The sequence below is a fragment of the Erythrolamprus reginae genome, chromosome 4 (genome assembly GCF_031021105.1).
Source record: "Erythrolamprus reginae isolate rEryReg1 chromosome 4, rEryReg1.hap1, whole genome shotgun sequence".
Taxonomy (NCBI): Eukaryota; Metazoa; Chordata; class Lepidosauria; order Squamata; family Dipsadidae; genus Erythrolamprus; species Erythrolamprus reginae.
In genome coordinates, this window is record NC_091953.1 from 22,045,814 (window position 1) to 22,072,634 (window position 26,821).

General features: G+C 37.5%; 1 protein-coding gene across 2 annotated transcripts in view; it reads left to right on the forward strand.

Moving 5' to 3' along the window:
• IFT88 (intraflagellar transport 88) overlaps window positions 1-26,821 on the forward strand; it is a 45,810-nt gene that overhangs the window by 14,943 nt on the left and 4,046 nt on the right. For both annotated transcript variants that reach the window (XM_070749768.1, XM_070749769.1), the window contains 17 exons: window positions 653-757; window positions 1,875-1,977; window positions 4,381-4,495; window positions 6,072-6,303; window positions 7,620-7,690; window positions 9,887-9,973; window positions 11,924-12,023; window positions 12,385-12,471; window positions 13,385-13,571; window positions 15,459-15,567; window positions 15,943-16,093; window positions 18,028-18,143; window positions 20,852-20,904; window positions 21,008-21,073; window positions 22,366-22,472; window positions 23,675-23,735; window positions 26,375-26,476. In XM_070749768.1, the coding sequence (XP_070605869.1) occupies window positions 653-757; window positions 1,875-1,977; window positions 4,381-4,495; window positions 6,072-6,303; window positions 7,620-7,690; window positions 9,887-9,973; window positions 11,924-12,023; window positions 12,385-12,471; window positions 13,385-13,571; window positions 15,459-15,567; window positions 15,943-16,093; window positions 18,028-18,143; window positions 20,852-20,904; window positions 21,008-21,073; window positions 22,366-22,472; window positions 23,675-23,735; window positions 26,375-26,476 (1,852 nt within the window). The remainder of the gene's footprint in view (window positions 1-652; window positions 758-1,874; window positions 1,978-4,380; window positions 4,496-6,071; window positions 6,304-7,619; window positions 7,691-9,886; window positions 9,974-11,923; window positions 12,024-12,384; window positions 12,472-13,384; window positions 13,572-15,458; window positions 15,568-15,942; window positions 16,094-18,027; window positions 18,144-20,851; window positions 20,905-21,007; window positions 21,074-22,365; window positions 22,473-23,674; window positions 23,736-26,374; window positions 26,477-26,821) is intronic.

The following is a 26,821-nucleotide window of genomic DNA, read 5'->3' on the forward strand; positions in this document are numbered from 1 at the left end:
TTGTTTAAGCCTTTTTATGGAAAATGATAAAATATTTGTTTCTAAGGAATGCTGAAAGTGCATAATCTAGACTAGAGAATATATATTTTGCAATTTTGTAAGTCTGGGGATTTTAGAATTTGGACTGGAATTCAGCTTCCTCTGTGTTCATTTAAAGAAAAGTCCATCTATCTATAATATATGATGAGAGCAATGAGGATTTCAAATTGGAAAGGTAATATGTTGTTCCATCTTTCAAAAATCCAAAGGAAACTGTAAAACTGTGCTATGGCAGACAACCAATTTTTGTTGAGAAGGAATTTGCTACAGGTGTTCTTACCAAAAAGAATGTAGAAACTATTTCCTGCTTTCTCCTTCCATTTCTTTCTTGGTATATGCAGAGGCTTTTTAGATTTCATATTAGCGTTCAAAAATTAAATTTTGTAAACTCACTTTCTACCGAAGAACAGCTTTAAAATATGCTAGTGAGGGATGCATTCCCTACTTGAGTATCCTTATGATGAATGTATTTGTTGATGTGGCATCTTACTAGTGATTTTATAAGCATGGACATAGGTTTGTGTAAATATCTGTACAGTATAAAAATTGTTTTATGCAGCATTGTCTAAGGGAGGGCATAAGGCACCAGTAAACAAAAATTATTTTCTTTAAGGCTCTAGAAAAGGCAAAAGATGCTGGAAGAAAAGAAAGAGCCTTAGTAAGACAACGTGAACAGACAATGTCTCCTGCTAATATTAACCTTGATCTTACTTATACTGTAAGTAAACTATAAAAACATTTAATGTACATTCAGAATCTTAAGAATGCGATTAATCCAGTGGTTTCCAATCTTTTTTTGGCCATGCCCTACCTAAGCATCTCTAAAATCCTGATTCCACTCATGCCCCATGACATATAATTTTTACTATTCAAAAAGTGATCTCCCACTCATGTGGAAGAAGCCTAAAAGGCCATTAACTTGGCTTAAACAAGGTTCCAATTGCCCCCAGTTAAAAAATCAAATTTGCCCCCTGTGGGGCATGGACCCCACTTTGGGAACCACTGGATTAATCATACCTGAATGATGATTCTCTCAGAGGAATATTCTATATAGTACTGTATATATTAAGGGGTATACAGTGTTCCCTCAATTTTTGCGGGGGATGCGTTCCGAGACCGCCCATGAGAGTCGAATTTCCGCGAAGTAGAGATGCGGAAGTAAATACACTATTTTTGGCTATGAACAGTATCACAAGCCTTCCCATAACACTTTAAACCCCTAAATTACAATTTCCCATTCCCTTAGCAACCACTTAGATTATTACTCACCGTGTTTATTTATTAAAGTTTATTAAAAAAATATTTATTAAAGGCGGACGAAAGTTTGGCGCTGACATATGACATCATCGGACGGGAAAAACCATGGTATAGGGGGAAAACATGCAGTATTTTTTAATTCATATTTTTGAAAAACCATGGTATAGATTTTTCGCGAAGTTCAAACCTGAGAAAATCGAGAGAACACTGTATGTGACCATTCATTGTTTGAATTTAAAGACCATTAATAACATAAATCAGATAGGTCAAAAATATCCTAGAACTGTAAGCTTCCTAATGTACCAGTGAGTTCAAAGGACTCTTGGCTCAGAAGTAAAAGACTACATCTTTCAATCCTTTCCTTGAGAAATAGGGTATTTCAATGATGTTCTGCTAATAGCTATTCTGATCTTTCCCCTGGTGTAGCTGCTTTCTGTTTTCTTCCAAATTATAGCACTTCTCTTTTTTCCTATATACCGTAGTTGCTACACTACTGACTGCTGTAATTTTATGATGAAGAAATTTAAAACTGTTGCTTGTGGAGAACAATGGAAATATTCTCATTTCTTTCCTTTTAGGTACTCTTCAATTTGGCGAGCCAATATTCTGCTAATGAAATGTATGCAGAAGCACTAAATACGTATCAGGTCATTGTAAAAAACAAAATGTTTGTCAATGGAGGTACAGTACTTTACTTTTGTCAGATCAAACCATGCTGAATAATTATACCAAATGGGAACTATGTATGTATGTATGTATGTATGTATGTATGTATGTATGTATGTATGTATGTATGTATGTATATATGCATGCATGCATGCATGCATGCATGTAATAAACATATATATCCACCCAGCACATGCATAGGTGATTCTGAACAGTGTATAACATTTATCATAGTCTGTTTGTTGATATTGGGCAAATGTAGAAATTGATGCCATTTTATAAGCCCAGTGAGATATTGTTCTTTTGTCAGATATACTTTCAGATCTGAAGTAAAAAAGTTTGGGAATGATTTAGCAAAAGAGATTGCCAGTTCAGTAATACCTTCCTTTAAGGCAGGAATAATTGAATTCTGCAGCTATCTTTTGATCATCTGGTATTTTGCAGTCCAGGTATCACAACTCTGATAATCTCTGCATTTAGTTATTGTATTCTTAAAGTACCGACAACTTTACCTGCCAGTTTACAAGCTACAGGAAAAATCTGTATACTATTCTCCCAATTAAATTTTGATATTTGTTCCAGCATAATCCTCAAGTGATAAAAAAATTGAGGTTTTTCTTGAGGCCCAATTTTTCAGGTCTATAAATTAGGCAGGCCCAATAAAGCCAGCATTTTACTATTTAAATGTTGTTTTTAAGTAAAATGAGAACCAGTTTGGGATAGTTGTTAAGGCACCAGGCTAGAAACCAGGGGACTGAGTTCAAATCCTGCCTTAGCCATTAAAATCAGCTGGGTGATCTTGGGCAATCACTCTCTCTCCCCAAAAATAAGAGGAGGTAGGAATATTATGTATGTTCACTGTCTTGAGTTATATATTAAAAATAATAAAAATAGGATACAAATAAACAAAGCAAGTTTGACTAGACTGGCATAGAAATTGTGGTTTGCAAATAAATAAGTAAACTTGGAGCCCAAAGGGAGTAAAAAAGGCAGCTGTGTATATAATTATGCAACTGGAAAATAAAAGTGTCAAATATTATCTTTCTTTTTTGCCCTAAGTAGCTGATTGTTTTTATTTCCCTCTTCTCCAAATTCTTCCATATTAACTATTAACATATTCCTGACAGTCAGAACGGTTGATCAGTGGAACAGCTTGCCTGCAGAAGTTGTGAATGCCCCAACACTGGAGGGTTTTAAGCAGATTTATTTATTTATTTATTATTTGGATTTGTATGCCGCCCCTCTCCGAAGATTCGGGGCGGCTCACAACAAGTGGAACAAATCATAAATAATCCGACTAAATTTAAAATATTTGAAGATTTTAAAAACCCAATATACTAACAGACTCACACACAAGCATACCATGTATAAATTAAACATGCCCAGGGGGAGATGTTTCAGTTCCCCCATGCCTGACGGCAAAGGTGGGTTTTAAGGAGTTTACGGAAGGCAGGAAGAATAGGGGCAGTTCTAATCTCCGGGGGGAGCTGGTTCCAGAGGGCCGGTGCCGCCACAGAGAAGGCTCTTCCCCTGGGGCCCGCCAACCGACATTGTTTAGTTGACAGGACCCGGAGAAGGTCGCTGGGATTCGTGCGGCAGGAGGCGGTCTCGGAGATATTCTGGTCCAATGCCATGAAGGGCTTTAAAGGTCATAACCAACACTTTGAATTGTGACCGGAAACTGATCGGCAGCCAATGCAGACTGCGGAGTGATGGTGAAATATGGGCATACCTACGTAAGCCCATGACTGCTCTCGCAGCTGCATTCTGCACGATCTGCAGTTTCCGAACACTTTTCAAAGGTAGCCCCATGTAGAGAGCATTACAGTAGTCGAACCTCGAGGTGATGAGGGCATGAGTGACTGTGAGCAATGATAAGGCCGCAACTGGTGCACGAGGCGAACCTGGGCAAACGCCCCCCTCGCTACAGCTGAGAGATGGTTTTCTAATGTGAGCTGTGGATCGAGGAGGACGCCCAAGTTGCGGACCCTCTCTGAGGGGGTCAATAATTTCCCCCCCCCAGGGTAATGGACGGACAGGTCCCGAGTCTGCGGAGAGGGGCGGCATACAAATCTAAATAATAAATAAATAATAAATAAATTGTCCTTGGGAGGCAAAACCCACAGCCACTCCGTCTTATCCGGGTTGAGTTTGAGTCTGTTGACACCCATCCAGGCCCCAACAGCCTCCAGGCACCGGCACATCACTTCCAGATGTTGGATAACCATCTGTCTGAACTAGTGGAGGGTTTCCTACCTAAGCAGGGGGTTGGACTAGAAGACCTCCAAGGTCCCTTCCAACTCTGTTGTTGTTGTTGTTACTACTACTACATATGTTTTATATCTACATAGAGCCTAAATGATATTCTGGAAATATTACTGGGATATGAGCTACCTCTTATTCTGTATTATTTTATAGGTATGCTGAAAGTGAACATGGCAAATATTTATTTGAAGCAAAGGAACTATTCAAAGGCTATCAAGTTCTATCGAATGGCTCTAGATCAGATTGCAAGTGTCCACAAGGAGATGAGGTGAATTCCAACAAGATCTGACCATTTGTTGTTTACTGTAATTTTCTGTCTGCTGGTCTTGTCCATATGCTATCTACTGAGACTATTTATGACCTTTCATCTATTTCACTGCAATCTTTATATTATCTTGAGGGCAAAGAAGACATAACAGAAGTATTTTGGTTATCTGCCCTGTTAATATGATGTGGGATCTTCAAAAGAGCATATAGAAATAAATAAAGGGGAAAGCAATTTAATGTCCTTACAATTGTGGATCTTTTATAGATGTCTTCCTTTTAAAGGGTTTAAAGGGCTAAAGGGCAGAGATGGGCTCGCCAACTTTAAACAATTTAAAAAAAAAAAATACCAGGTTTTGCTTCTACGCATGTGCAGAAGCTGAGTTTTTGGCGCATGCACCGCCATCTTGTTTTCAGGGGTTTTTTTGCTATCTTTTTGGCATTGCACATGCATACATGCACCTGTGCAGTGCGGCCATGCGGCACGAGAGGAAGAGAACCGACGGGGAGGTTAATTAGAACCCTGGGTTGTAGGTAGCTGATACCTATTCTCTTTCATCTATTACTCATTAATAGTTTGATAATACTTAACTCTGTGATCCAATGTAGTTGGCTCAGAGAAGATAGCAAATGTCCTGTTACATTATCTGATATTTAGTAAGGTACAGTGGTACCTCGACATACGAGTTTAATTCGTTCCAGACCCGAGCTCATAAGTCGACCAACTCGCATCTCGAACGAATGCCTTTAGACTTTGTTTTTCGCGCCAAGATAACCGGAAGCAAGGAGATTCTTGCGCCACCTAGTGGAAGCTCGGCTCGTATCCCGAATTTGAGCTCGGGTGTCGAACAGAAATTTCGCTCGCTTCGCGGCTCGTAACTTGGAATACTCGCATATGGAGCAGCTCGTATCTAGAGGTACTACTGTATTGAATAAAGATTTTGTTGATCAGGAGACTGCTTAAGTGAGAATTGGATGAAGGCCATAGTTATTAGGCCAATTTTGTCAAGAATTGATTTCCTCCATCTAAACGTATTAGTCATTAGTTATAATTTGGTGTAACTTAAAGAAAGGCCTTTACAATATTGAGCCCTTATTGTATATTGCATATTTAAGGGAGATGAGATTATTACCCTTTATTACTTTGCTTTAGATATGCAGAAAAACAGTTCTGATGTTTTTAATGGTGGATGGTTGATTTTTATCCATTCTTAATTGTAATCAATATTGTTTTCAAATGTTTGTGAATGACATGCTTTTATACTTGTGGTTATTACTTTTATAAATATATGCTTTTATAATGTTTTATTGTATAGTACCCTGGGGTACTGATAGTTGAATTTATAAATTGAATCAGTGGAGTAAAAATACCAGATCCCTATTCTAATATTTGCACAGAAATGGAGGAATTTATGCCAGCAATTTTTCATATTCAATTTGTTTTGGTATTGTTGTTACTTTCTTGTCCACAGTGTTAAATTGCACTTTTGACTGTATTCTAAGCCGAGTTTAGCACTCACAGGATATGTATTTCAAGATACAGTTTAACATTAGATTCTAACAACGGTGTATTTCATTAGGATTAAAATAATGCAGAACATTGGAGTTGCGTTTATTAAAACGGGCCAATATACTGACGCCATCAGTTCCTTTGAGCACATTATGAGCATGTCGCCAAACCTGAAAGCAGGATTCAACTTGATCTTGTGCTACTTTGCTACTGGAGACAGAGATCAAATGAAGAAAGCCTTCCAAAAACTGCTTGCTGTTCCACTGGAAATTGATGATGATGACAAGTACGTTTCACAAGGAGTAAGTATTCATAAACCACCATTTATAGACAAAACAGCTGTGGAAAGTGGGAAAAAAGTTCCATATAGTATAACAGTGGTTTAAAAATTCTTTATGATCAATATCAAACAATGGTAATTTCATCCCAGCAGAGCTTTCTTTCCTAACAGACAAATATTTTATGTTCTGTCTGGGTTCCCCCAGACGTCAACACCAACTAAAAAGAGTAGCCAGAGACGCTGGTAAAAAGCAAAGTTCTTTTATATCTTTGAAAACAAACACAGATAACAAAAACTGTTCTTACACACTGGAATGCTATGAATCTTCACAGAAGAGTCACGACGGCCAGACAATACAACAGGCTTCTTGCTGGCACACACACCACTGTAGATAATAAAACCCACGCCTCCCCCAAGTTTTCAGCCTTCGAGGCCACAAGCCAGAATCAGAGACGCCAAGGATCGAAGCAAGGTCACAGGACTCCCAAAAGATAACTCTCCACAATACAGGAAGGGCGGGCCTGCCTTTTCAACCTTTCTGAGGAGAACCACACCCAAACCCAGCTGTTGCCTATTAGGGATGGAAATACCTGGCTAATTGTTCCCTTCTTTGTGCTGCCCTTCTCCTGCCTCATATCTACGATGGCTTGTGCGTTCTCATCTAATGACTCCAGGCTACTCGCTGGGGAGAGCTCCCCCTCGGGGGTCTCAGGCTGTTCCCCCTCCTCCTCGTTCTGACATTCCTCTTCCCTGTCTGCCTGTTCCTCCTCCTCCTCCTGTTCCTCGTCCTCCCCCTCTGAGCATGGAGCCGGCAGAGTTCCAGCCGTTCCCTGAGGAGCCTCAGACTGAATCACAACATTTTAAATGCAGTTTTGAAGTAAAGTTTATTACACAGATGAAATGCTTGCATTCTAGCAGCCTTTAAATAGTTTTCATTTGGATTATAAATTATAATCCTATAGATTATAAATTACAGAATTACAAAATTATTTAATAAAGTCACGATATGCCCAAACAGGATTTTTAGGTCAAAAAGTAAATAGAAACTGATATTTTTGGAACTGAAATATATCCTCAGCTCAGCACAGAAATAAGCTATACAAACCTGCTATACAAACAAAGCTCAGTTATTTAAAAATAAACCTTTTGCTTAGATTGGACTGCTGAAATCTTGCAATAAGGTGTGCTAAGTTAAGTAATTCTGTTTTATTGACAATAAAAATAGTTTACAGAATATGATACCTAAAATGTTATGTGTTTTCATGAATACATTTCTGTGACCATATATCCATTTCTGTTTTTTATGCAACCTCAGTTACTAAATTTTCCTCTTCTTAGGATGATCCACATACAAACCTGTTGATAGAAGCTATTAAGAATGATAGCTTACGACAAATGGAACGTGAAAGGTAAATCTCTCTTATATTATTTCCAAAGGCCTTTCATTATCTTTCATATTTTGTGGATATGTTTATGCAAGTGAACAAATAGATACGGGAAATTTATTGTGCTTTTCCATCTGTCTACATTGGTTATTTATTTATTTATTTTATTTATTTATTGGATTTGTATGCCGCCCCTCTCCGCAGACTCGGGGCGGCTAACAACAATGGTAAAAACAACATGTAACAATCCAATTTAATAAAACAATTAAAAACCCTAATTGTAAAAACCAAACATACACACAAACATACCATGCATAACTTGTAATGGCCTAGAGGAAGGAATATCTTAACTCCCCCATGCCTGGCGACAAAGGTGGGTCTTGAGTAGTTTGCGAAAGACAAGGAGGGTGGAGGCCGTTCTAATCTCTGGGGGGAGTTGATTCCAGAGGGCCGGGGCCGCCACAGAGAAGCCTCTTCCCCTGGGGCCCGCCAAACGACATTGTTTGGTCGACGGGGCCTGGAGAAGGCCAACTCTGTGGGACCTCATCGGCCGCTGGGATTCGTGCGGTAGAAGGCGGTTCCGGATGTATTCTGGCCCAATGCCATGTAGGGCTTTAAAGGTCATTACCATCACTTTGAATTGTGACCGGAAACCGATCGGCAGCCAGTGCAGGCTGCGGTTATGCTAAATTAGAAGTCAATTTATTTTCATTTTTTACCAAATTTCCTCCCGTTGACTGAACAATGTTGTTTGGCGGGACCCACGGGAAGAGCCTTCTCTGTGGCGGCCCCGACCCTCTGGAATCAGCTCCCCCCGGAGATTAGAACTGCCCCCACCCTCCTTGCCTTTCACAAACTCCTTAAAACCCATCTCTGCCGTCAGGCATGGGGGAATTGAGACATCTCCCCCGGGCCTATACAGTTTATGCATGGTATGGTTGTGTGTATGTTAGCTTTTAATAATGGGGTTTTTAGTGTTTTTAAATTATTAGATTTGTTGTACATTGTTTTATTGTTGCTGTGAGCCGCCCTGAGTCTACGGAGAGGGGTGGCATGCAAATCTAATAAATAAATAAAATAAATAAACAACTGCAATCTCATAAAGGGTTTGAGAAATGTGGGAAGGCAGGTTTAAAAACTGGACAGTAATATGGTAATAATAGGTTACACCATGGATTGCTCCTGGGTTAAGGTGCCAGCCAAATAGTCATTCCCTCTTTAAGGTATTTGATCCCATTCCCCCACTACTGATTTTCTATTCCATCTTTCTTCCTATAATTTAGTAATATCAGTAATATTTCATAATCCTGGAACAGAATGTCTATGGAGATTTTTGCTTATCATCCAAGAAGCTTCTTCAGGATTTAGATGAGAAGTAAAATTTATTTATTTATTGGATTTGTATGCTGCCTCTCTCCGCAGACTCGGGGCGACTAACAAGAGCAATAAAACAGCATATAATAATAATCCAATACTAAAACAGTTAAAAACCCTTATTATAAAACCAAACATACGTACAGACCTACCATGCATAAAATTGTAGAAGCCTAGGGGGAAAGAGTATCTCAATTCCTCCATGCCTGGCGGCAGAGGTGGGTTTTAAGCAGCTTACGAAAGGCAAGGAGGGTGGGGGCAATTCTAATCTCTGGGGGGAGTTGGTTCCAGAGGGCCGAGGCCGCCACAGAGAAGGCTCTTCCCCTGTGTCCCGCCAAATGACATTGTTTAGTTGACGGGACCCGGAGAAGACCCACTCTGTCTTCAAGGAAAATGTCTTCAAGGAAAAACAAAGTCCAGTTGCCTTTTGAAAAAGCTCCTTTGGCAGTGTCCTGGAGCAGGTTCAGCCCTATTTAACTTTTTGCCCTTTAGAATTGGACGGATGGTAGGACAATCTAAATATTTGTACTTTTGCAAAATGTTCAAACTTCCCAAGCCTACTGGTATTTCACTTCATTTTTCATACTCAAACAATCAGGGTTCAAAGTGAGAATGGAATGAAGGCTCTAATCAGAGCTTTTAATTGAGAGTTGTAGCCTAAATGCTTATCTTAAGCTATAAATTAGTTTCCTTTCAAATTATTTTAATTGATTGATTTTTATTTATTATTTATTATTTAAATATTTAAATCTAATATTTATTTAGTAATTCCTTCAGTAAAGTTTTCTGTTAGCTATTGTGTGTATATAGGCTTTGCACCTTTTCACTAGAGTATATTTTTTTTAGGAAAGCTACAGCAGAAAAGTATATTATGACAGCTGCTAAACTAATTGCTCCAGCAATTGAAAGTTCATTTGCTGTGGGTTATGACTGGTAGGTGTCAATTTTTAACTATGGACCTCTGTGGTTCACCTGTTATCCTCTGTTTGATCCTGTTAAATGTTGGATATTATGTCATGGTCACATGCAATGACTGAAATAAAATGAAATAATTTTTATTTAATTGATTGTGTGTTTGCACGAGAAAGATCTAATCCAGGGGTGTCAAACACAATTTCATTGAGAGCCGCATTAAGGTTGTGTTTGATTTTGGGAGCCCGGGTTGGGCGTGGACAATTCAGTGTCTCTCGTGGTGGTGTGGTGGCCTGAGCATTGGCCAAAGAATATTGATGACTGATTGATTGTATTTATATGCCGCTCATTCTAATATGGACTCAGAGCGGCTAACACCAGTTATAAATACAGTGGTACCTCACCATACGAACTTAATTGGTTCCAGGAGGAGGTTCGTAAGGTGAAAAGTTCGTAAGATGAAACAATGTTTCCCATAGGAATCAATGTAAAAGCAAATAATGCGTGCAAATCCTTCAGGAAAATCCCAAACTTTAGAAGGGAGGCAAACAGAGGGCAGGGAGGAGCAGCTAAAGGGGGCGGGTGGAAGAAGCAAGGCTAGGTTAAAGGGTGAGTGGGAAGGAAGAAAGGCAAGGGGGGCGCCCCTCCCTTTTCTTTCTTCAAAAGACACCGTTTCAGTTCCTTTGCAAGCCCGTTGTTCTCTGCAAAAGTTTTGCTCCCCCAAGCTGCCCCTCCCTCCTCCCTTTTCTTTCTTAAAAAGACACCCTTTCAGTTCCTTTGCAAGCACCTTGTTCTCTGCAAAAATTTTCCTCCCCCAAGCTGCCCCTCCCTCCTCCCTTTTCTTTCTTAAAAAGACACCCTTTCAGTTCCTTTGCAAGCACGTTGTTCTCTGCAAAATGTTTCCTACTCCAAGCAGCCCCTCCCTTTTCTTTCTTCAAAAAAGGGGGGAAAAAGAAACCCCTTCATCCCAGCAGCAGCTGCTTGGGTTCGTAAGGTGAAAATAGTTCGGAAGAAGAGACAAAAAAATCTTAAACACCGGGTTCGTATCTTGAAAAGTTCGTTAGAAGAGGCGTTTGTAAGATGAGGTACCACTGTACAACAATAGTAAAAAAATACAGCACAAAATACAGCAATAAAATCAGCAGTTATAATAATAATAATAATAATAATAATAATAATTATTATTATTATTATTATTATTATTATTATTTATTAGATTTGTATGCTGCCCCTCTCTGATTTGATGATAATATCATTTTTTAAAAACCCATGCATACATTACAATCAATCTAGTTCTAATTCCCGGCCTACTAGAAAAGCCAGGTCTTAACAACTTTCCAGAAGACCAGTAGGGAGAAGACAGTGCAGATCTCTGGCGGCACTTGATTCCACAGGGTCAGAGCCACCACAGAGAACGCTCTTTCCCGAAGTCCCGCCAGCTGATATTGTTTGGCAGATGGGACCTGGAGAAGGCCGATTCTGTGGGCCCTTACTGGCCGCAGCGAGGTATGAGGATGGATAGGCTCCCGAGCTCCGTTTTTGGCTGTGACAGCTTATTGCAACCCTTTGCCAGTGAAAATGGAGCTCAGAAAGGTTGCCCGCGGCTCCGTTTTTGCCTGCAGAGGCAGACAGGCTGTTTCCAGGGCAGCCTTATAGGCCCGTAGGCCTTGAGTTTGACACCTCTGTTCTAATGCCTAGATCTTGTACAGAAACAAACAATATAACCTTTCTCAGTTGAATGCAATTCAGTCTAAATTACAATGTAAAGTTGTCATAAAACAAAACTAACTGCAAAACAAATTCACCTTATTGGTAATTTATTGGGTGCTCAGTGGGTCTCCTTTTAGGTATTTGAGTCTATGAAATTGTCAAGTATTTAAATCAGTTTAAAGGATCCACTTAAGCTATTGCCTTCTTCGTGTAGAAAAACCCACTATAAGAAAAAAACAAATCTTTTTTTTAATCTTGAAGGTGTGTAGAAATGGTAAAAACATCACAATACGTGGAGTTAGCCAATGACCTGGAAATCAATAAAGCAATTACCTATTTGCGGCAAAAAGATTTTAATCAGGTACAGTGTTTTCATAAACTTCTTACTGGTAAATTTTTAATTTTAATCATGATCAAAATATAATTTCATATCTTTGACAAATTGAAATATTACTTTATTCCATTAGTTAATGTGTGGAAAAGGTTGAGAAAACCCAGTATTCTTACAAAAACCCTGCTATTATTGAGAGCTTAATGGCTTGATCTGTCAGTTCTAGCATCAGTACATTAATTGGACCTGAAACCAACTAAAAGATCTGAAGTGTTTGGAACCACATTATTGTCAATGTCTCCTAGTTCAAAATGTTATGTTTTACAACTATCCAGTAGATTTGAGTAGTTTTTTTACATTGAGAGTAACTTTGCTTTTTAATTATTTCTAGGCTGTTGACACTTTAAAGATGTTTGAAAAAAAGGATAGCAGAGTTAAAAGTGCAGCTGCAACAAATCTTTCTTTTCTATACTTTTTGGTGAGTAAATAAAGATTGTTTTTTAAAATCTGAGGATATGGAGCTTCCTTGGATTTTCTCTTATGGTTACTTTTAAATATAGTCAGTAGTTTTACAAACAAATATCCATAAAAGTACATTTTATTAATTGTTGAAGTTAATTATCTTGAAATTGTTTACTTCAAGTGAAATGTGCTTCTTTTCTTAAAGATAACAGTTCAAAGTTCAAGTAGCTGAAATCTTTTTTTGCTAAGCAATAGAGCAGTGAGTTCAGTGGTGCTTGTTGACATTAGTTGGTTTCTTTTAAGTGACACAGACTCTAGGTCACAGATTATCTATTTCTGCCACAGGAACTTTCCGAGATCTATTATTTAATCGGTGCTTAAAATAGATTAGAATTATATCCTTTTGGTAACTTTGAAATTCCCTTCCTTTATGACCGCTTGGATCTTTGGGGAAATCATCAGCAAAATACATGAAAGATATAAAGTTAAAATATTCCACAATCAATTGATATTCAGCCAATTAGGAATTACTATCATTAACTTTTAAGCAGCTTTTACATTTTCCAAACGTGTTTCAAATTCATCTTACATAATCATTGAACCATTACTTTCATACTTCTAGTTCATATAAAAATCAGCTTATTTCTTTTGTAAATATTCTATTAAATTTCTCTATATATTTCTAATACAACCTTATAGGTTAATACATCTATTACTACTTCAAAACAACCCAAGTTATATCCATTAAAAAAAAATTTTTTTTTAACTTATTGAATAATCAATCACCCCTTTTCAAATTGCCAGCAATCTTGCCAAACCTCAAATGCTTCCTTGTCTTTTTGTACCCCTCTAACTTCTTCTTTTTTCCTTCCTCACCGGTTGTGCAGTCTTAAAAAATTTCCATAAGATATGTTCTTTATTTAATTTAGGAAAATGAGATTACACAAGCAAGCAATTATGCAGATTTAGCTGTAAATTCTGACAGATACAATCCAGCTGCTCTGACAAATAAAGGAAATACCATTTTCATAAATGGAGATTGTGAGAAGGCAGCAGAGTTTTATAAGGAATCCTTAAGGAATGATTCGTCATGCACCGAAGCGCTTTATAATATTGGTGAGTCACAAGTCAATTTGGATTGCAATTTGAGATGACTGGAACCCTGGATAAGAATGTGTCCTTTTTAAAAGTGGAAATTAAGAGCTAGTTTGGGGTGTGTATGCGTGCACAATTGGAGGGCCAAGATGGTAAGTCCAAGTGCGGACAGAAGCCTCCCCTCTGGAGGAATTTAGCTACTTTTGGTAAGCAGTTCTTTCAGCCAGCACATAGAGATAAAAGAGACATCTCTTAACAGGCACTAATAGCAGCTTACACGCTTCCCTGCCTGCTTCCCCACCAATTTTCTGGGGAAGCCAGCAAAAAAAATTGCAAATGATAATTACATGATTGCCGGCTGCTTGGCAAGTGCTGACCATAGGGGTGTATGGTGGGCCATAAAGCCCTTTTTCTGAGGTTTGTTTGTTTGTTTATTTATTTACTTACTTACTTACTTACTTATTTATTTTGTCCAATACATAATACACATTGAAGAGAATAGATATGTAATAATATAAATAAAGAAAAGAATAGAAGAAAATATATAGAAGTATAGGTGAACATATTTGAAAGGAAGAAAAGATAAATGTGATAAGGAGAGACAATTGGACGGGACGGAAGGCACACTGGTGCACTTATAGCACGCCCCTTACTGACCTCTAAGGAACCTGGAGAGGTCAATCGTGGATAGTCTAAGGGAGAAATGTTGGGGGTTAGGGGTTGACACTACTGAGTCAGGTAATGAGTTCCATGCTTCGACAACTCGGTTGCTGAAGTCATATTTTTTACAATCAAGTTTGGAGCGGTTAATATTAAGTTTGAATCTGTTGCGTGCTCTTGTGTTGTTGTGATTGAAGCTGAAGTAGTCATTGACAGGTAGAATGTTGCAGCATATGATCTTGTGGGCAATACTTAGATCGTGTTTTAGGCGACGTAATTCTAAGCTTTCTAGACCTAGGATTGATAGTCTGCTTTCGTAAGGTATTCTGTTTCGAGTGGAGGAGTGAAGGGCTCTTCTGGTGAAGTATCTTTGGACATTTTCAAGGGTGTTGATGTCCGAGATGTGGTATGGGTTCCAGACAGATGAACTGTATTCAAGGATGGGTCTGGCAAAAGTTTTGTAGGCTCTGGTGAGTAGCGTGAGATTGCCAGAGCAGAAGCTGCGTAGGATCAGGTTAACAACTCTAGAAGCCTTTTTGGCGATATTGTTGCAGTGGGCTTTGGCACTTAGATCATTTGATATTAGTATTCCAAGGTCTTTTACTGAGTGGGGGTTGGCTGTGAGATTTTGTTTATTCAGTTTATATATGAGGTTCGGATTCTTTTTGTCGATGTGGAGGGTAGAACATTTGCTGGTTGATATTTGAAGTTGCCAGGTGTAAGACCAATGTGAGACAAAGTCGAGGTCTTTTTGGAGAGTAGATGTGTTGTCCGTGGTGTTGAAAAGTTTTACATCGTCGGTGAAAAGAACACAGTTACTTGTGATATGATCGCAGATGTCGTTGATGTAGAGAATGAATAGAGTAGGTCCTAGTACGCTGCAGTTGACGACTACTTGCATGTCATTTTGAAATTATTGTGGTTTATTGGAAATGCCTTAGATAAAATGAAACAGTTTTAAGACCCGCAATTACCCCATTTTGGCATTGTGGAGGAGTGGAATAAAGTAAAGCATTAGAAGCCCTGCCAGGACATTTTTATCCATGATTTTTAACTAGGACTATAAGATGCTAAAACTGCAGGCTAAGCTTCATATCAGAGTTTTGTCACCATTTATATCATTCTTGTTATTAAAAAGATTCCACCAAGTGGATAAACTTATGTGTGGATTTGCATTTAGTTCTATTATGGAAAATTTAATTTACTTCCATTTATATTTTTTATAACAAATATGATTTCTTTTCGCAGGTTTATCATACAAAAAGCTAAATAGACTAGATGAAGCATTGGATTCTTTTCTGAAGCTTCATGCAATCCTTCGAAATAGTGCCCAGGTTCTCTTCCAAATTGCAAGCATGTATCTTTTCAACAAATCCAATGTTTAACACTACAGATGTTCATCGTCCTATAGAACTCACCTGTAGTACAGCAGGTGCTCATCTAAACCTTGCAAGATATAAAGAATAGCAATAACACTTAGACTTGTATACCGCTTTATAGTGATTTACAGCCCTCTTTAAGCGGTGAACAGTCAGCATATCGCTGCCAACAATCTGGATCCTTATTTTACCCACCTCCGAAGGATGGAAGGCTGAGTCAACCTTGAACCTGGTGAGATTTGAACTGCTATATTGCAGTCAGCAGACGTAGCCTGCAGTACTGCACTCTAACCACTGCGCCACTGCAGCTCAGAAAGTCCCCATAAGATATTCCTTAACTAACCATATTTCAGATATGAATTAATGGAGGACCCTAACCAGGCCATTGAGTGGCTTATGCAACTTATTAGTGTTGTTCCCACGGACTCACATGCATTGGCAAAACTTGGGGAACTCTATGATAGTGAAGGCGACAAGTCTCAAGCTTTTCAATATTATTATGAGGTAGGTGTTTTAAAAAATTACATTTCTCTACCAACCTTTATCTTGCATGTTGTCTAGGGTTTACTGGAATTAAAATCTGATACATCTGAAAGTCATCATTGAGATTATTGTAATCTGTTGTATTTTCTTATATACAATAGGCATATTATGTAAGTGAAAATAAGTTTAATTTGATAAAATGGCAAAGAGCATAAGAATTAAACATTCTGATTAATAAAAGTAATTCTAATGCTAATTATATGGTCAAGAATTCTTGGTCAAAAATTATTGGTCAAGAATACGGAATCCACAGAGAATTTTATTCAGTAATACAAGAGTTAAATTTGATTTCTAATCTCATTCTTCACATAGAAAAACAGGATTAAATAGATTGATTTCACTTATACGCATGTCGTCATTTACAGTGGTAAGAGTTTTAGAAAATTTGAGATAATTGTATCAAGAGATCAATAGGAGTGATCTATCCCTTATTAATATTCCTCGAATTGATGTCTAAAGGGCATTGGGTTAGAGAAGACTAATAAATCAACCACTACCATATAACTAGAGATTTTTTAAAATGCTTATATTTATAACCTCTCCAATTGTTAATCAGGTCTAAGCAATTTTAAATCCTGCCATGTTTAAATAGGATTCAAATAACTAAGAAATAGGACTAGATAAACAACAATGTTAATATATACAAGTTTAATACAAAAATAGTAAAACATTCCTATATCATATTCCTATATCTTACATTACTCATACATAAGAGGAACCTCTCTTAATTCATCTGTCTCTCTGTTAAAAATATTATTTTCTTAAACCCCAATAATATTGGACCAAGTTGAATTTCCAGGTGAATGGAGTTCCAGAGAAGAGGGCTACATTTAGAATCCCTGTCTCCAAAAACTTTGTAGATAACATTATTTAACAAAGGAAAAAATTGATACAGTTAACTTAGTTTTGGTGGGGTATGCAGATTGGAAAAGGTGTAGATAATTCATGACCTCCAGAGCCATCCACAATTGCTGTAAAAGTATAATCTGAAATGTCCTGTTTTAGTATTAAGTACAGTATTAGTATTAAGATAAGGCAACTGAATTAAATCTTGACTTAGTCATGTTTGGAGTAGATCTATTTAAATAATTGGGAGGAGTTAGTGTGATTACGTTTAAGAAAACTTTGTGGAATTATTGCCGTAATGTACATTTCTCCAATTCTTTGCTACTTCTATGGGTCAGACCCACATGCACAGAAATACATAGCAAACAGTGTATACCTTCTCTGCTGTTTGGCAAATTGCTGGGAGGCAGAGGGCTTTTTTCCTTGTTTTCCTCCCCCAAAACTAAGTTGCATCTTATACTCCAGTGTGTCTTATACTCCAAAAGATATGGCAGTTTTTCCTCCTCAAGGTTAATGTTTTCTAATGCATGAAATAGCTACCATGTTTAGCTACCATAGTCTACCAGAACTCTTTTCCTACATTGTCTATAGATTTATGATACATATAAATTTTGTTTATTTAAGCCAAACAATTTAGCCATAATTATTAAGCTACATAATTTGCTTACCCAAAATAAATCAGTTTTGGCGACTGTATAGATTCAAAGAAAATAAATTTGTACTTGCAACTGTAATACACTGTAACAAAAGTAATGTACTGTATTTTATTACAGTATCATTGAACAGTAAAAAAAAATCATAATTTGAGGAAGTGATTCCTTATTTCACTTTTAAAATGCTTGAAAATCAAATATGCAAGAAATTTTAAAAATCAAATGTCATAATTTTGACATTTGATTAATGAATGTATTAGAAAGTATTAGTTCACTATTTTTATACATTCATTATTATGTATTTTCAGTAGCTGAAGAATTACACATAAATATGTGACCTAGGAGCAAAATAAAACTTATCACTAATCTTACATTTCAATCCTTCTATTTTCTTAGTCCTATCGATATTTCCCTTCAAACATTGAGGTCATAGAATGGCTTGGAGCCTATTACATTGACACACAATTTTGTGAAAAAGCTATTCACTACTTTGAAAGAGCAGCACTTATTCAGTAAGTATTCACAACACTTGTATGTTGAGAGTCATTTCACTTTACAGGCATTTTCTGCAATATTGATATAAATTAGGTATAGAAAATTAGGTGATTTTTCAAGAATTATTTTCAGTGCTTTTAAAATAGTTGTGCTATGATTTAACTTTAAGGAAAATTCAAGTAACTCTTTAAGCAATTAGAAGGATGAAATATTCTGGATTAAAAATATTCTGTGAGTGACATAGGGAAAGGTTTGGTAGGGAAGGTTTGCCTATTTGCCGATGACTCTAAAGTGTGCAATAGGGTTGATATTCCTGGAGGCGTCTGTAATATGGAAAATGATTTAGCTTTACTAGATAAATGGTCTAAGCAATGGAAACTGCAGTTTAATGTTTCCAAATGTAAAATAATGCACTTGGGGAAAAGGAATCCTCAATCTGAGTATTGTATTGGCAGTTCTGTGTTGGCAAATACTTCAAAAGAAAAGGATTTAGGGGTAGTGATTTCTGACAGTCTCAAAATGGGTGAACAGTGCAGTCAGGCGGTAGGGAAAGCAAGTAGGATGCTTGGCTGCATAGCTAGAGGTATAACAAGCAGGAAGAGGGAGATTATGATCCCACTATATAGAATGCTGGTGAGACCACATTTGGAATACTGTGTTCAGTTCTGGAGACCTCACCTACAAAAAGATATTGACAAAATTGAACGGGTCCAAAGACGGGCTACAAGAATGGTGGAAGGTCTTAAGCATAAAACGTATCAGGAAAGACTTAATGAACTCAATCTGTATAGTCTGGAGGACAGAAGGAAAAGGGGGGACATGATCGAAACATTTAAATATATTAAAGGGTTAAATAATGTCCAGGAGGGAAGTGTTTTTAATAGGAAAGTGAACACAAGAACAAGGGGACACAATCTGAAGTTAGTTGGGGGAAAGATCAAAAGTAACATGAGAAAATATTATTTTACTGAAAGAGTAGTAGATCCTTGGAACAAACTTCCAGCAGATGTGGTAGATAAATCCACAGTAACTGAATTTAAACATGCCTGGGATAAACATATATCCATCCTAAGATAAAATACAGAAAATAGTATAAGGGCAGACTAGATGGACCATGAGGTCTTTTTCTGCCGTCAGACTTCTATGTTTCTATGTTTCTAAAGTTTTCTAGATCTGTTCTGATATAAAGAGGTCAATATCTTTAAATTATTCCAGTTATTTCAAGAATATGTGTAATATTTTGACTAGATTCCACTAGGTTAATTTGATAAATGTTAAAAGCTTTGACAATAAAAATGACAAAGGAATGGCTGAAAACATTCTATCTGAGCCAGAAGATAAAGAGGGGTAGAGGGAGATAAAAAGATAGCAGACAAACAAACAAACATGCTTCCTCCTTAAAGAATGTTGGGGTGGGATATAATTATTTGAAACAACTATTTTGTAAAAATATTGCTTTTATAGAACCCAATAGTTATGATAGATTTTAAAGTTTACTCCCAATTTTCTTAATTAAAATCATTTGAAATAATATCATATTAGCACTTTCCATGAATTGGGTAGTAGAGATTCTGTTGATGGACCATGGTCTGGATTCATGCATCATATGAACCATTTTTTTCCAGTTTTTGTCTGTGGTATAAACCAGTGGCTACCATGGAAACAAAATCAAACAAATCAGAACTATTTCATAAACATTTTTATATGACAAAGATTTAGAAGTGAATGGTATAATCCTGATTTCAATAGAATCCCAGCTCATGAAAGTATTATGAATTTAACAGAAATAAATGTAACAGAACTAAATCATTTTCCTTTTATTGTTATGTCATTAAAGATGGAAACACCTTTTAAATGAAGCCTAGTGTGAATTTCATAATACATCAAAAAACATTTTATGATTTAATTATATCTTGGTAATTCAAAAAAAACACTTCACTATAGTCTTTTAGGAAATGACCAATAGAAAAGTATTTATTTCTTAATGAATGTGAATCAATAGAGGCAGTTAAAAAAACTTGAAACTTTGTTGGACATTTCAGAATCAATAGTCATAAATAAAGTAGGAAGTATTTTAATTTTAAAATGACAGAAAGAAGGCAATATAATAACCTTGGCTTCTAACTGCGCTTCAAATAAGTTGTGCTCCACTTGATATGTTACACTGAGCATTAAATGCATAATTTTATTAATTATTTCTCCTATTATAGAAATCAGCTTTCTGGGAAATACATTTCTGTTTAAAATCAGTGGTTATATATAAAATGTAATTCACAGCATCTCTTGGTATGGCTTGTGGGAAAAATGGGCTGCAAAATTTCTCTGCGGCAGCGTAATAATAGAAATTATGTGAATGTATGGTTTGACTTAAGCAAAAACTATGTGATGCTGAGATAATATAACCATTAATAATTCACACGCATGTGCTTTCTGCTCTCCAGATGAAGGATTGCAGCACATATGTTCCTGTTAGCTGGACCAAGTAGGGTTAAAACTGGTTGGCGTTCATCCATCCAGAATAGAGTACAATATTCAGTGCTGTTCTTTTCAGGTTACAAATTGGCATTGAAACTTACTTCAGATGCATATTTTTACCTTCCCTTAGAGAGAAATAAATTATTTGTTTGTCCAAGAAAATATTTGCACTGATTAATATCATCCATATGCTAGATATTGAAAAAAAGCTTTTCAATTGCATTGCACTGAAAATATATGTACTTTACAGGCCAACCCAGGTGAAATGGCAATTGATGGTTGCCAGCTGCTATAGAAGAAGTGGTAAGTGTCCATACATGTTGCATTTTAGTTTTAATATTTTTCCCTCTCTATACTTTGGCCTGTCTTCCTGAGCTTGTTTCCTTCTTTATTTACTGGCTAATAGGTAACTATCAAAAAGCTCTGGATACCTATAAGACAATTCACAGAAGGTTTCCAGATAATGCTGAATGTAAGTAATTTTCTCTAATATAATAATAATTTAATAATAATAATAATAATAATAATAATAATAATAATAATAATAATAATAATACAGTGATCCCCCGATTATCGCGAGGGTTCCGTTCCAAGACCCCTCGCAATAATCGATTTTTCGGGATGTGGTGCGGAAGTAAAAACACCATCTGCGCATGCGCGCCCCTTTTTCCATGGCCGCACATGCGCAGATGGTGGAGTTTGCGTGTGGGCGGCGGGGAAGACCCAGGGAAGGTTCCTTCGGCCGCCCAACAGCTGATCTGCTCCGCAGCGCGGCAGCAGCGAAGAGCCGAAGATGGGGTTTCCCCGTTGCCCAGGCAACGGGGAAACCCCATCTTCGGCTCCTCGCTGCTGCCGCGCTGCGGAGCAGATCAGCTGTTGGGCGGCCGAAAGAACCTTCCCTGGGTCTTCCCGCCGCCCAGGCAAAGGGGAAACCCCAAGATCACTTGCCGCTTGCCCGTTCGGCCGCCCGCCCGGCCGCTCGCTTGCCGCTCGAGAGCAAGAGGGGGAGAGATAGAGAAAGAGAGAGAAGGAAAGAGATGAGAGAGGGAGGAAGAGAGTGTGAGAGAGGAAGAAGCAAGATAGAGAAAGAGAGAGAGAAAGAAAGATGAGAAAGGGAGTGACGTCATCGGGTGGAAAAATCGCGATATAGCCTTTCGCAAAGATCGAGATCGCGAAACTCGGGGGATCACTGTAATTTCTTAGATTTGTATGCTGCCCCTCTCCGGAGACTTGGAGCGGCTCACAACAATCACAACAATATATAAATCCAATATTTAAAAAGAAACAAAACATTTTAAAAGCCCATCATTAAGAACCATTCAATACAATCATACCATTCATAAAACTATATGTGCTCAGGGTATCTCAGTTAAGTAACTTGAGAAAGGCAAGGAGGGTGGGGGGAGTTGATTCCAGAGGGCTGGAGCCGCCACAGAGAAGGCTCTTCCCCTGGGGCCCGCCAGACGACATTGCTTAGTCGATAGGACCCAGAGAAGGCCAACTCTATGGGACCTAATCGGTCGCTGGGATTCGTGTGGCAGAAAGCAGTTCCGAATCCTCACTGCATTTTATAGTCTTTTTTTTGCTGGATACACAAATACACAAATATTTGCCTTACTCTATTGTATAATTGTATTATATTGCTGCACGTGTGAATGCATTTTTATTCCCATTTTCCCACATTTTTTTCCCAGAGTATTAATGCTGGAAGAAAAAACCCTGCTTTTTTGCTACAATCTTAATATTGTGTATATTATATTCTAGGTTTACGGTTCTTAGTTCGACTCTGTACAGATATGGGAATGAAAGAAATGCAAGAATATGCAACAAAGCTTAAAAGAGTAGAAAAATTGAAAGAACTAAGAGAACAGGTATACATCATTTTTAAAAGCACTTAAATACTCTTCAGAATAGTATCTGATTTTATTGTGTTACACCTCTAGACTTTCTAATAATATAATTCTACCAAAATAGCTTTTGAGTCCTACAGCACACAATGGTAAAACGTCTCTGTTTACTTTACCTCAGGATAATAAAAACATATCAAAGGATAAATAAAACAGTTAGCACTTTTGTTATGGCTGCCATAAATGTCACAGCACATTCTTATCTATGGTTCAGTTAATGGCAAAGCGGTATGCCAAATATCATGCCTGCCTTTCACTGTTTAAATTATTCACAATCTCCTCTTCACCCACAGTTATGGGAATGAATAAAGGAAAAAAACCAGCCCTCTAATATTTGAGACAGTTGGCTAGAGATGGGCAGCTATTGAATAAATAAATAAAATTTGAAAAACTGATTACACACATCAATATGAAATCACAACTGCCAGATATTGTTGGCCTTCATACGTATCAAGTTGATCTCAAGAATTAGACATCATAATGTGTCAGCACAGTGTTTGCATTCAAGCAATGCTGCCTTGCGTAATTTACAGATGGAAATTTTGTCAATGTGCAGTTTTTCTAAGTGTTATCCAAGGCTTTTTGTAATGGCACTAATCCTCCCAATCAATCCTTTCTTAGCCTTAAAACTTAGTAAAAAGTCTCATGAAGAATTGTAAGGTATAATTTGTGTAAAAGAAGGGTTTACGATAACTGGCCACAGGACATCACACCGCAGGACAATTCAATAATTCAATTTAATTATTTAAAATTTAAAAATATTTCATTTCTTGTCATCCACGTTTCATTTTGTCCCTCCCTTGGCACACTTTCTTTAATGATTCCATTCAACAATTTCTTCAATATTAATGTAACTCTTGTCCTGCAATTAGTTGTCATGTGGCAAGTTGGCCTTGGGGAGTTGTCCTATGGTCAATTGGCTGCAACAAGTTGGCTGCGGTGAGGCGGTAAGTTGTCCCATTTGGGTAAAAGAATGCTGTAATAATTTTTGGTGTTAAACAGTAAAATACTGTTTAATAATATCAAACAGTAATTATTGGTATTGAACAGTTTAATTGCTATTAAACTGTTTATTGGTATTAACAGTAATTATTGGTATGAAACAGTAATTATTGGTATTAACAATATCAAAATTGGTATTAAATTGTCTTTTCCATCATTCGTAGCGTGTCAGGTCTGGCAGAAATGGCAGCGCCCGTGCCCGCAGAGAAGGAAGTGCTGGAGGTGGTGAGTACTATTCTAATTAAGGTTAGGTGAACATGACCATTTTTGCAACGTCTCAATTTAGTTTATCTCTGTCCCTTATCTCGCAGATCTGTCAGGCTTGTTTCATTGAATTTGGTAGGTTTTTTTCAACTGCGACACACAAATTTGTTAAATGCTATCAGGCACAATCCACTACACATACACAATTTGCCTACTTTAGTACATATTTTTACATTATTTTTATCGGTATTTGGTCTAACACAAATGCCCCGGCATCAGACATTGCTTTAGAACAGAGGTGTCAAACTGAAGGATCGGAGGTCAGTCTGGCCCACAGGTTGCATAGATCCAGCCCACATGCAATCCATCCGAGCTCTGTTGTAGCTGGCAGAGGGTTGCAGAAGGCCATCCAGAGCCAAAAACGAAATTTGCAAGGAATTTGCAAGTATGGCCCTCCCGAACTCCATTTTTGCTGGCAGTATGTTGCAGGAGGTTGTTGCAGATGAAAATGGAGCAAGTTTTCCTTGGCAGAGCCTTCAGCCCAGCACAGCCTGCCCCAACATAAGTGATGTCATGCTGGTCATGCCCCCCCCGTCCCTCCCCCCCACTAGGTCAAACACAACCATGATGTGGCCCTCAATTAAATGAAGTTTGACACCGCTGCTTTAGAAATTTGGGGGAGGGGGAATCCAAAGTTATTTGTTATATAACTTTTTAAAGAACAAATGTTCAGTATTTTCTCTCTTTGGCATGCTGTACTGAATAATGTTTTAAATTCAGATCATGAAACATTGTCATCGAAATTTGAGTGCTATTAGGGTAAATTCTCTTAGAGCAATGATTCCCAAACTTTTTCCTTTATTCCTAACAGTTTATCAGTAAATGCATTTTACCCAAAATGGGTAAAACAATTTAAATTAATTTAAATATCCCTGTTGTGATTGGGTAATGGGGTTCACGTGTCAAAGAAAAACCATTTTTAATCAATTTTAGATAATTTACACTGGTTTGCTTGAAATTATCCATTGTATTTCAGTCTGTAGAGACTGGAAGAATAAATGATTGACTGTAGAAAAGGTTATGCCAAAATTTTTCATTTTTTTCTGAGTAACATTCCACAAAACCTGGCAGAGAAGTAAAACATCAAAATGAAAGAGTCATATGTTTAAACTCGGATCTCTAAAATATATGGAAACAATCAATGTGAGCAGTCATTCAGATAAAATTCAGTATCAGCAAAACTAAAACGCAGGTGGTTTGCAATTTAGCAACTTGTTACGCAAATGGAAATAAACAGTACTTCCCTGTTAAAGAAACGAAACATGCAGCTTATGGAAGTATGTAATTCCAGTATGAATCATACCATCATGAAAATATTTTCTCCAAGAGAACCAGTGTTAAGGAAGCCTCTTAAGGTCTTCAGGGAATGGTAGGCACTATGACAGTGATGGTGAACCTTTTCAGCACCGAGTGCCCAAATGGGAATGCATGTGCACGCTCGAGCATGTGTGCATGTTGGAACAACTAAAACCTGAAGACCAACCGACTGGCACACACATGGCTGTTCTTGGCCATTTCTCGGCCCATTTTCAGGCTGGGTTTTTTGGCATTTTTGCCCCCCAAATGTTTTGAAAATTTGTATTTTATTTATTAGATTTGTATGCCATCCCTCTCCAGAGACTCGGAGCAGCTCACAATAATAAAGTGTACAAATCCAATACTTAAAAAAACAATTTAAAACCCTTGTCATTAAAATAGTCATACAACCCAATCTTCCCCTAATGGCCTGAAAATGCCTCCAAAGCAGCCCAAAATGCCCCCAAAACTGCCCCCCCAAATACCCTGTTTCTTGGGCTGTTTTCAGGCCATTTTCCAATGCTGCGGCGCCAGAAACCAGAAGAGCAGTTGGCAATGGCAGACGTACCTACAGAGAGTGCTCTGCCTGCCACCTCTGATACCATGCTATAGTTCGCTATCACGGATCTATCAAATGTCATAACTAACTAACAAATTATAAGATCCCCGGTGACTCTAATTCAGATAGAAAAAAACTTAGCCTTCCTTAGAGGAGAAGAGCATGACATCGTGTGCACTATGCCATTGGTATTTATTATATTTATACCTTGCCTTTGTTTCAAATTATATTACGATGTGCGTTATTGACGTTATTATGCCCAGGTAGTATATTGTGGTACAAGTTGTAATTAGGAACATTGATTGTGAGCCCAGCGGGTTTGAAATTCAACTCAGCTTTGAATTCAACTGAATGTCTTAGGCAAGGTGTGTAAGATCAACCTTGGCTTTTTCTATTTACCTTACAAACTAATGTTAATCAGTAGCTGTAAGGATTAATTAAAATAGCAATCCAGAATATATTGATTCATAAGTCAGAATCTGGACATAGTGTCATAAGAATATAAGAAGAGCCATGCTGAATCATCGAGTCCAGCATTCTGTGTCACACAGTGGCCCACCAATTGTACATGGGGATCTTGAACAGAAAGAGAAGGCAAAACCCTCCCTTCACATGTAACTCATATGGATTGTGGTAAAGTAACCATATGTGGAGTGTTCTAACTTTGTAAAATTTCATACTTCATACACTTTGTTTGTCCTACGTTCACCTAAAATCCTATGAACATCATTCTCTCTTATGTCAGAACCTGGCAGCACAACAATTAAAGGAGAACGTCTGAGTGCGAAATTGAAATCTTTGCCAGGAACAAATGAGCCATATGAAAGTAGTGTTAATAAAGAAATAGGTAAGTGTGTGTCTAATTATTTACTTTCACAGAATTAGTCAGATACACAGAGAAACCCAAAATTTAACTCTGTACTTCATTGGTATAAGTAAGTTTTTATAATGGGGGGAAAGGGGTACTACTACTCTTTAAGCGAAAGTTTATATCAGAAAAACTATCAGAAAAGCTACCATGTGATCTTTTTCCAGTATGCAAAATATACTGCTAAAAAAATAAAGGGAACACTCAAATAATACATCCTAAATCTGAATGAATGAAATATTCTCATTGAATACTTTGTTCTCCAGCTAATAGGAGATTCCACAGTCGGTGGGTTGACCTCCGTCAGTCAACCAATCAGGACTG